This window comes from Pteropus vampyrus, unplaced genomic scaffold (assembly GCF_000151845.1).
Source record: "Pteropus vampyrus isolate Shadow unplaced genomic scaffold, Pvam_2.0 Scaffold245, whole genome shotgun sequence".
In the NCBI taxonomy this organism is placed as follows: domain Eukaryota; kingdom Metazoa; phylum Chordata; class Mammalia; order Chiroptera; family Pteropodidae; genus Pteropus; species Pteropus vampyrus.
The window spans coordinates 44943-55901 of NW_011889026.1; the positions used below are offsets into that span (position 1 = coordinate 44943).

Genomic DNA, 10959 nt, shown 5'->3' on the forward strand with positions numbered 1-10959 from the left:
CCCAACCCTCCCAGCCACTCGTTTCCTTCCTGTGACCTATTTCCCCACCCCCTTCCCCTCTCCTGACACTGTGGAATTGAGCATGAATAAAAGACACAGCCGTCTCCCAGTTCGGCCTGATTTCCCATCCTTACTTTGCAAGCTGCTGGCTAAGTGACCTTGGAGAAGTCACTGCGTCCCTTACGGTCAGTTTCCTTCTTTGCATAAAATAGGTGTAACATGTACACGGCGGCATTGTCATAAATATTCTGTGCTTGGCCCAGTCAGCACATTCGCCACTGCAGCTCTCCAAAAGTTCAAAACCAAAGCAGAAATTGGGAGACACCGGAGCCTCCAAAGTGGGATGAGTACCCTAGATAGTGAGCGAGACCACCCAGTGGGGTATGGGAAGGAAACGTTATTTTTATCTCATACTCTTTAAATTCTGCTTTCGTATTTGTTTTATAATATATGTAAATGTATTAGCAGAGTAGTACTCACACGTGATTTATAAATAATATACACATGTGGGCACATGGTAAAAAAATTTAACAATATGTATGTGGTCAATGTTTTGGGGAGAGGGAGCCCCGTAACTTATTTTCACATATTCAAATATAAAACATTTTTTATAAAACAGCGCACCTTTACTATGCATGATACACTCTTACGTCTTCTATTTTCCCTTAATCTACTGTATTTCTTTTCTGGGAGATGATTAGTTTAATTTTTAATCAGAACAACTGTAATGTCTGACAAAAACCGAGTTAATACCCAAAACGATTTGCTTCGCTTGGAAATCACTAGCAGCAGATTTGGAAGCAAGGGAACGGAAGGGTGAAAGCCTCAATATTTTGACAGCAGATCAGATGAAAAGGCATAAAGGAGACCAGTGTGCTCTCAGAGCAATCTGGAGGCGGAGCACTTAGTTAAATTGATATCTGTCACTACCAGGTTATGACTTGCAGTCTGAAAAACAAAGCTCTACTTGACTGAAAATTAAAATTTTAAGCGACAGAACCCTAGAAGTCAGCAGGGGTAGTCGAATGGCAGAGCTGAAATGGAGACACCAGACCCCGAGCGCCCACACCTGCGGCGGTAGGAACCTGAACCCGCACTTCGGAGAGCAGCGCGCACCCCCAGGCTCCGCCCCACGGCGGTCGAGGCGTGGCCTCCGCGCCTGTCCCCGCCCACCCTGGCGGCGGCCGCGCTGGGCGTGGCGACGGCAGGGGGCGTGGCGACGGCAGGGGGCGCAGCGTCTTGCGCCGGCGCCCTGGGGATGGGCGAAATGCCCCGCCCCTTCGTGAGCTCATCGCCGCGCGCCGCGGTCGCGCCTCGCTGGCGTCAGACGTGCGCCGCACAGTGCGACGGGGCAGAGAGTCGGTGAGTGGCTCTTCTTGGCCGGTGGGGGTGGCAGTCGCCGGGGCCGCCGACGGCCCGGGCGGGAGTGCGGATGCGCGAGGGCGGGCCCGAGGCTGTCCCCAAGCAGGCGTGCGCGAGGGTGCTGCCGGCCGCGGGGCCTGAGGCGGCTTCTGTGACTCCGTTTGTCCTGCTGCCTCTCGGGGTCCGGGCTTCCTCTTGCATCCTGAGAACGTTCTGTGCAGCCTCGAGGTGAGGGCGCTCTCTGTGCCCCTAGATGGAAGGCCGTCCTAACCGAACTTTTCCAGAGCGAGCCACGCCGTCGCTGTAGGTGGCTTCCCATCCCCGGACAGGGACGAGCGCAGGCTGGGGCCGCTTCACTTCAGGTGCCGGGTGGTTTTGCGGGATCTCGACCTGCCCGAGTGCTTTCATAGAGGCACGCGTAGCGTTCCTTTGGAAACACAGGAGCAAGCAGTGAATTCTGCCTGGGAAATTGGGGGCAAGTTCCCTAAAGAGAGAAAGTGGCAAAAGAGGGCTTTGGGGTCCTCGCAGCTCTGAAATTACTTGTCAGAAACAAATATGAGAGGTGATGTAGCTCGGTAGCCTCTGGCACAGCTCGGATCCACTTTCTACTGTCAGACTAACAGGGGAAGCTTCCTTAGGCTCTCTGAGGCTCACGCTCCTTCCCAGGAAGGAGGAGGGGATGGTAGTACCTACTCAGTGGGGTACCAGTGTTCAGGGAAGCGATCCACGTGTAGCCCTGCAAAGTGGGCCCGAATCAACACATCCTCAAACGTGCGTTCCTTGGCAGAAGCACAGCTCTGTCTTCAGGCTGGCCTCTTGGCCGTGGGCTTCCCGCAAGGTTGCCTGCTCTTCGTGTCTCTGTGTCGCTGAACGCGAGGTGGGGATTAGAAGGGGGGAGGGCAGACCTGTGCTTCGCTGGGCGGAGGGCTGGTGGCCAAGCAGAGGTCGGATGCCGTTCATGTCAGCGAGACTGGCTCGAGCTGCTTCCCGTCCTTCCTCCTCTTAGACAGGACTGTGTCTTGCATCTCAAATGAATTGAGCCCTGCTAACCTGACTGAGAGCTTCACGGGTGAGAATTATTTAGAAATCCTTTGTTTTCTCTGTTATTCTTGGGAAACCCTTCACCGCAGCCGTTTTGGGTTTGCAAAGGTAAAGCGAGTAACCCGAACCTGGATGCCTTAGCTGTATGGTCGCTTATGTTCGTGGATAGCCTTGAGGGGACCATGCACATGGATGTAAAAAAAATTACACCCTTCTGTAACCTCTGAAATTTTAGCATTTCCTGCGATTATCAATGTAGACGACAAACCACAGTGTTAACAGGGTGACTCTGTCACCGGTAGATATCACAGGTATTTTTATGTCTTAGGATATTGTGTAAGCTCGTTACAACTTTGAAATTATGGTAGTTACTAGACTTGCCGATAGGTAGCATTATGTAATGTGTTAATAAAAAAATCACGTTACATTATCACATATTGATTTTTGTATATTGGTAAAACTTTATTTTGGTATATAGTCGATCCTCATTATAGTCAGATTCCGTATTTGCAAATTTGCCTACATGCTAGAATGTATTTGTGGCCCCAAAATCAATACTCGGAGTGCTTTTGTAGTCTTTTGAGGACATGTTCGAGGTGGTGAAAAATTCGCGTCACCTGATGCACACATGACAGTTGAACAATGAGACGCTCTGCCTTCTCGTTTCAGCTCATACTGTCAATGTCCTTTTTCAGTCTGTTTAGTGCCATGATTTTTGTACGTTTGTGCCTTTTTTGGTGGATTCACTGTTTAACCCCCAAGCACAGTGCTAAAGTGCTGTCTTAGTTTTCCAAAGTGCAAGAAGGCTGTGACGTGTCTTAGGGAAGAAAATACATGTGTTAGATAAGCTTCGTTCATGGCAAACAGTGCTGTCGGCCACGAGTTCAGTATTAATGAGTTACCAGTGTATAGTAAGATGTCTTTAAACAGAAACTCACATAAAACAAAGCTGTGTATTGATCGGGTTGACCACAATGTTACCAGAGGCTTGCAGGACCCTAACCCAGTATGTCCCCCGGGAGCAACGGATCAGTGTTCTCGGCAACTTTATAGGATACAATTGCTTCGAATAACAAAAATTGATCACGCTTGATTTCTTTTCTAACAGCTTTACAAAGCTGTTACAATAAACATGCAAAATACATTAAGAACCCTCATGATGGCCTGAGAAACTAAATCTATTCTTAAAGTAAGTCTGTGTTTAGCTGAGCTGAGTCCTTGAAAACTTCGATGCCCGTGGCAGACATGTATCTCCTTTCGGCTCCTGCCCTCATTTACATGCCCGTAGGGTGTCGCAGGCATCTTAGTCGGGACCCCTGCATGGACTGTAAGAACTTTGCTTCCTCTGTGTTTGCTTAGTGATTTTTGATAAATGATATTTTAAAAGGCCTATGGTTTTATCACTCTGAAGAGCAGCAAGGGACAGAGACTAGTCCTTCTCTGTAGTCAGACTTAGAAGAAAACATGGGATGGAATAGATGTTAGTTGAGTCCTGGGCTTTGAGGGAGGAAGAAGGAGGGGGCTCCTGGGACTGATCCATAGAAGAATGTTGGGCAACTCTGTGGCAAAAGATTGCCTATTTTCTTGATCAAGGGGACCCTCCTGTAACCCCCTCTGTCCTGATGACACCGCCCTTACTGAACACCTGATGTTGTTTCCACAGAACTGTCTGGCCTTTAGCCCTTCATCCTTGGCTAAGGAAATGACCAACCAGGTAAGGCCTGTGGTGAAGAGAGGAGCATCAGTTGTCTCTTTGGGGGGTTTGAGCCCAGTGCATGGTCTGGGTGTGTAGCATCCAGTTCCTGCTCTGCTCCGGAAGAGCTGGGTGACCCCGGGCACCTAGTCACCAGAGAACGGTTAGGTGGCACTAGCAAAGTACACAGCACTAAGAGGAGGATTGTATTATCTAAGTTTTGGGACAGTTTACAGAGGGATTGAAGAAGCTTAAAGAATTAGTACACAAAAACGAGAAAGACACAAAGACCAGAAAAGGAAAAACATCTTTATAGGAAGATTAGGGACCAAGTTAACAGGTTATCGTATAGGCTGTGCAGTTTTCTACAACTGCAAAAATTAACCTGCAATGTGGACTGAGCTTCCTGGCGATCAGAGCAGGAAAGCACAGAATTTATTAGTCTCCTTTTGTGGGGTCGTGGGGGTGACGGGGGCAGGGAGAGGACAGTTTCTTTAAGAATTAGTTTGTTTCTGTTGACGCTACACATCTCGCATGGTCAGGAATCCAGGAGCTCACAGGAGGTCAAGGTGGCACGGGAAGTAGCTGACACAGTGGTGACTGTATCCACCGGGGCTGGGTGGTGGGTCGGGTGCCAAGGAGTGCTTCAGGGAGGGGATGTGGTATATCTGAAATCCGAGTGTTGGTTTAATGTGGCCTCTGTCCTTTTTTAGTACAGCATTCTCTTCAAACAAGAGCAAGGTAAGCAGCCTGCCTATTCGAGCAGATTCACCCGGGAAGAGCCGCGTCATCCCTGGCTTAAGATTTTTGCCATGCCGACCAGACGTGCAATTCCCAAAGAAACTCACTTTGCAGAAAACTTGGCAGAGGCATCTGAAGACAGGTATACTTAAAAACAGCAACAATGCAAAAGCAGGCAACTAAAGAGAATCCACAGGAGTCTGCAGGCTGAGAGAGGCTTTCCTGTCTGCGCGCCCCAGTTCCCGCGTGAAAGAAAGAGACGCTTTGAGCCTCAGGACTGTTGATGGCAGCTCCTCTGAGGGGTTCTTGCTCGGCCTCTCCACTTATAGGGACTCCCACGGAGGACCTTTGACCCTAACGACAGTGGAGGATATAACAGTGAGGCCGAGTTTGTTCAAGGCCAATGAGTGTGTGTAGAGGGCTGGGGACTGCGGCGCTGGCAGTGCGCACGGGGGCAGGAGGCAGGTCAGAGTCCGTGCTGGGACTGTCGCTTGCCAGTGATGCTGGGCCCCATACCTAGAAAGCAGTGTGTGCGTGGACCGTCCACACACGTGTCCTCTCTCTCCACAGCCTGGGTGAGTTAGGACAAGCCCGGAGGAACTTGCGGAATGCCGAGTAAAGGCTCTCCCGCTCTCCGTGGGTAACGGGTGGTCTGAAGTCTAAGCTAAAGCTTTCTCCCAGGTTGGCTGGAATGGGTCAGTAGTTGCTAAGGCCATCCAGGTGGCAAGCTAGCAGGCTCAGGTCGGGTGGGGATGGCGGCTGAAGCCATGATGCTGCATGTAGCTCACCGTCGTTTAGTTGGGTACCTTACATTCACGCCTCCGAAAGATGTCCCTGGAGAATCGCAGCCGGTTGTGAAGGAAGCTTCCACACGCACTGGTTCCACTCGCACACGTGCACCAGGTCTGCAGACCCGACAGTGTGGCCCACTGGATGTGCAGCTCGCACACTTAGAGTATTAAGGCAGACTCCAGTTGACAGATTGGATTTGCACCCCCGGCTCTGCCCCTTAGCTTTTGACTCTGGGTGAGCCGCTCGGCTTCTCAGCCTCCAGTTTCTGGTCTGTGAACGAAGGCGACATGAACCATGCCTGCTTCGTAGGGTCATGGTGATTAGTTGACATGGCACTTAGAAAAGGCTGGTGTAGTACCTGGTCCGTTAAGCATCACGGACGTGTGGCTACAGCAGCCCATGTGGAGACTGTAGTAGGCGCTGCTTTAAGTAAGCTTAGCACCGAAATGCTGTTCACGGTTGAGTCGCCTGCTGCTTCCCGGAGGTCTCTAAGGGCTAGCCCTTATCAAGTCACGGTCACGTTTTTGGCTGCTGGGTGGCGGGGGGAGGGCTCCCCGCTGGTATCGGTCATTTCGGTCAGTAGTAGTAGCTGTGGCAGACGGGGACGTCTGCCGGACAGCGTGCCAAAGTGGGAAGGACGTAGCATCACCCCTGCCCCACCTGGTAAACCTGTGCTCCAGGCCGGTGGCCTCTTCGGAAACCCCGGGTTTCACGTGCGGCCGCACAGTTGTGGTCAAAGCTCCCTAGGAACGCACTTTGCAGAGCAACGAAGCGGGTTCGCGTAGACTTGCCTGAGAACTGCCAGGACGGTGTTTCAGCCCCATTTTATGCAGCGCGTTCGATTCAGAAGTTGCACGAAGACTTTTTAAATGACGCGCTTTCCGTTCTAGCCCACGATGATGCCATTTGGTCAGTTGCCTGGGGGACAAACAAGAAAGAAAACTCTGAGACGGTGGTCACGGGATCGCTGGATGACCTGGTGAAGGTCTGGAAATGGTGAGTACCCCCATGCCTCACAGCCTGGGAAGTTGGGGTTCGGGGGTCCCGAGCCGCAGTCAGGGCAGCGGTAACGGTCTTCTGGGCCGGACGGCAGCAGCGGTCTGTCGCTGCGGAGAGGCAGCGTGTTCTCGCTCGTTCTTTTGTTCACCGTCAAGACCTCTAGTTTTAAAAAAGTCCCATGAGTAAAACTGGGTGGCCTTTGGTGTTCTGTGGCAATGCATGTCACCGGGGCCCAGGCAGTGCAGTGAGCTGTGTGTGAACTCCATTTCTCTGTCCCCACTGAAGGCGTGACGAGAGGCTGGACCTGCAGTGGAGTCTGGAGGGACATCAGCTGGGCGTGGTGTCCGTGGACATCAGCCACACCCTGCCCATCGCTGCGTCCAGTTCTCTCGATGCTCACATTCGTCTCTGGGACTTGGAAAACGGCAAACAGATCAAGTCCATAGATGCAGGACCTGGTAAGGGCTTCGCTCTTGGGGAAGACGGCAGGTTCGCTGTCCCTTTTCAGAACCGTTAAGTGTAGACGGTGTTGCAGTTCGGAGTGACTGGATTTGAGAGAAGGAAGCAGGTGCCTGAACTGTACGTATGTGACACCTTTGGTGAGTCCGGGACAGCATAAGAAGTCAACACTAACATCAGCAACTAAACACGAGTGTTCGTCCTGAGAGATAGGTGGAGGTTCTCAGTGGCCTTCGTCGCGTCCGGTCGGCTTTTCCTGCCAGGTGAATTTCGGCGCTAAGCTTATTTAAAAAGTAGGCAGTTCTCAGAGCCTTGGGTGTGAGAATTGCTGGTTTGGGAGGTGGACCTCTGCTCGGATGGCGTAAAGCCGGGCCTCCTCACGGGTCCGTGTGCTGGCACTCTCGACTCATTATGGTTCAATGCCTGATTTCCAGTGCGTGATAGATACGAAACTTCTACAGAAACAGAGTCTGGTCTTCAGTTCTGTAGGACAGCACAGTCGCGTCCACCAGCCTTGGTAAACATCTGGGTCATGGGGGAAGTGACTAAATTGGGCTGGACCGGTGTGGAACCAGCTGTGGAACCAGCCGCACGACGTTTTAGTCACTTGTAAGTAAGTGCCTGTCTGCCAGGATGCGGTGGCCGCCAGCAAGTGCGGAAAACCCAGCCCAGGCGGGCACGCTCCTTTGCGGGTTGATGACAGCGGGGCCGCCCAGGTGTGTCCTTGACGTGACGCCCTGGTTGGAGCCCCGGGTGGACTCGCCTCTCTCCGTTCCGCTCAGGAGCCACTCTAGGCCACCCTTATGCCGGATGGCATGACAGTCCCAGAGCGCGTAAGAGGCTCGGTTGTCTGGAGCCTGAGTTACCCTTCAGAGGCAGTGCTCCTTGTCTGTGACTTACTGCTGTGGCTTTGTAAGAGACAGACACATGCCCAGTCCTCTTTTGGGACCCACCAAATTACAGGACCAGGGTGTGTGGGCTGGGTGTGTATGTGGAAAGAGCTCCCCAGACACACTCCGATTCCCCAGGTGATTGTGTTTGCATGTGTCCTTACCCACTGACATCACTCATTGAAGGTGGGGGTCCCCAAGCCAGCCCGCAGAGCCCGGTGGGACTCTGCTCTAGGGCAGCGAGCACAGCACTGTTGCCAGCCGGTACAGAGTGTCCAGACTCACCTGACGACAGACGCACTGTGCCGAGGCTAGGTCCGATGCTGAGGGACATGGACACGCACATCGTGCCTGCCTTGAAAATGCGCCTGGAGAATGTGCACCACCACAAGAGACAGAGAGAGGAACGGGAGAGCGTCCCGGATGTACAGGGAGTGCACAGGGCGGGCGGGCCCTGCGTTGGTGGCCCAGCCAGGCGGGAGCTGTCCCGAAGTGCTTGTTGAGGGGGTGGCAGCGAGGGTCGCGGCCCCACAGTGAAGACAAGCTCCTCTCTCAGCCAGGGACAGGGCTTAGGGACCAAAAAAATGTCTGAACGCTCACGTGCAGGGTTTGATTGAGGAATAAAATGCCTTCATTTTTGAGCAGAAGACACTTGATGCTAAAGTTCTATATTGTAAAACAGTTAGTAGAGAAATGTAAAAATAATTCAGAAGTGTCATTAAACTTCAAAGAATAACAATCACATTTTCTGATAACCATAGTTTCTCTAAACAGCTCCTTCCAGGTAGGAATAAGAAACATAATCCTTTTAGAATAGATGCCATTGTCATTTAGAGATAAAGAGTAAAAAGCAGCTCCTTGAGAGATTATCATAAAAGCTTTTTCAGATCGTCTCGGTTAAGTGAGTACTTCTGAAGTTAATTTCTTTTTTGAAACAAACATTTCATAAGGTAAACGATTAAATGAGTTATTATTACTTTGAATGTATGTGTTATTTTGAAACAACGAGACGTGGCACTGACCCTTCATGATGGGAGCCCCTTTTGCATGGGTCAGGGCCTCCCCTGCCCTGTCCTGGGGCCGAGGAGGGCATGTCCTCTTTGAGCCCTGTGCCGGGGACGAAGAGAGGGCCTGGGGATGGAGCCTCCCCCTCGTTTCCCTGTGACGTGACCAGCAGTGTCTGTGGCAGGACTGAGGGCGGGCCTGTCCCCTGTGAGAGGGGGCGTGGCGGGCAGCGAACACCTGGATCGTTCCCTGGCCTCTGGGCGCTGACCCAGAGGCTCCCAGAGCTCTGTGGGGTCCGCACAGCTGAGGAGAGAGGCTAGAATGCCGTCAGGCCCACGCGGCCGCGCAGGGGTCTGCCGACAGCGCCTGGGTAGAGCCCTCGAGGTCAGCTGAGTTGTGCGGGGTAACTTAGACCTAGTCGATTTTTTTTAAAACTATTTTCTATAAATTTGCGGAAAACACTCGGTCGTGTCGCAGGTTTGCGTGCGAGTGTTTCTGGACCCCGACCCGCATGGCGTTGTCGAGGGGAAACCTCAGCGCTGTAATCGCCCTGTGAAATCGATGCGGTGTAACGACAGAGTTCGGCAAGTTGCAGCAGATTTTACGGTTGTGCCGCCATCGCTCCAGTTCCGTTTCGAACACTGCCGCGCCCCAGAACGTCCCCTCACGCCCGTTCCTAGTCCCTCCGTGTTCCCGCCCGCAGCCCAGGCGGCCGCTGGCATACTTGGTCTCTAGCTCTGGCTTTTTGACAGATTTGGCGAGTGGACTTGTGCCGTCGGACGTCTCATCCTTGCTTCGGCATGAGTCCGAGGCGCACCGCAGTTTGCCCCGTACTGCTGCATGGTGCTCCACGCTAAGGATGTGCCACGTTTTGTCCATGGGTCCGTGGGTGCTTTCCAGTGTTTCATTCTTATGAGTCACGCTGTCGTGAACATTCGTGTACAAGTCTGCACGCGCCCGTGTTTTTATTTCTCTTGGGAAATGCCTAGGAGTGGACTTGCCGGGTGTTATGATAAGCGTTCGTTTTCACTTAACAAACTGTCACACGGTTTTTTGAAGCGGCCGTAGCATTTTAGGTTCCCGCCAATGTTTAAAAGTTTTTGGATTAAGGTCGCATCTGTTCTCACTACTTTCTCCCTTTTTTTCCTTTTCAGTGGACGCCTGGACTTTGGCCTTCTCTCCTGATTCCCAGTATCTGGCCACAGGGACCCACGTGGGGAAAGTGAACATTTTCGGTGTGGAAAGTGGGAAAAAGGAGTATTCTTTGGACACGAGAGGGAAATTCATTCTCAGCATCGCATATGTAAGGAAACCGCGCCCGCGTTTCTCCCTCTGACTGTTCATTCACTCGTCCAGCCTGTCGTGTGCTCGCTGCAGGTTCCGCAGCCACTGCAGCGGCGGCGTCACTGGCGTGCTTTGCTGGCCAGCCAGTGACAGCCGCAGCCAGCAGGAGACGTGTCGAGCGCGGAACCTCACGGTCCCCACGTGTTCCCTGCACAGAGCCCTGACGGGAAGTACCTGGCCAGCGGGGCCATAGACGGGATCATCAACATTTTCGATATTGCGACTGGGAAGCTCCTGCATACGCTGGAAGGTGCGGCTCGTTTCGTTTTGTGCAAAGGGGGTTATCAGGTCACAGAGGAAGAATGATCCTTTCATTGAACTGCCGCTGGATGGCAAGTGAGCGTTAGGTTTGCGAACCGTCGGGTGCGGTTAGAAATGGGAAGCGCCTCGCGCTTTAGTTTTCTCACCGTAGTTTTCACGTGGACTCCCGAGTCCTCGTACCCGTGTGAAACGCGCGTCATTTATTCACGAGTTGCTGTGTCTCAGCCAGACGACGGTCTCGTTGTAGTTAGAAAGCAAACCCTTTCCGTTGGCTGTCGGAAGGCGGGCGAAGGTGCTGTGCCCACCTCCGCGTGGTGGCCTCTGGGCGGGTGGAGGGACAGTTCCGCCCCGCACTCTCCTGTGTTTCCGAGT

At 52.6% G+C, this 10959-nt stretch overlaps 1 protein-coding gene across 5 annotated transcripts; it reads left to right on the top strand.

The window, feature by feature from the left end:
- The first annotated feature begins 1264 nt into the window (after positions 1–1264).
- WDR61 (WD repeat domain 61) lies at positions 1265–10647 on the top strand. Of its 5 annotated transcripts, none has more exons than XM_011374362.2 (8): positions 1286–1362; positions 2373–2431; positions 4067–4117; positions 4810–4837; positions 6520–6625; positions 6914–7086; positions 10137–10285; positions 10483–10647. In XM_011374362.2, the coding sequence occupies exons 3-8, from the start codon at positions 4106–4108 to the stop codon at positions 10630–10632; spliced, it is 618 nt and encodes a 205-aa protein (XP_011372664.1). In that variant the 5' UTR covers positions 1286–1362; positions 2373–2431; positions 4067–4105; the 3' UTR covers positions 10633–10647. The 5 variants fall into 5 exon arrangements, with proteins under 5 accessions (XP_011372666.1, XP_011372664.1, XP_011372663.1 ...); XM_011374361.2 differs by lacking the exon at positions 1286–1362 and adding an exon at positions 1369–1590; XM_011374363.2 differs by lacking the exon at positions 1286–1362 and adding an exon at positions 1643–1665.
- The last annotated feature ends 312 nt before the right edge of the window (positions 10648–10959 follow it).

Bases quoted from the DNA above. Each gene is read 5' to 3' on its own strand.
- WDR61 (XM_011374364.2), top strand. The intron at 6,626-6,913 runs GTGAGTACCCCC...TCCCCACTGAAG, and splicing joins CTGGTGAAGGTCTGGAAATG to GCGTGACGAGAGGCTGGACC. The intron at 7,087-10,136 runs GTAAGGGCTTCG...TTTCCTTTTCAG, and splicing joins GTCCATAGATGCAGGACCTG to TGGACGCCTGGACTTTGGCC.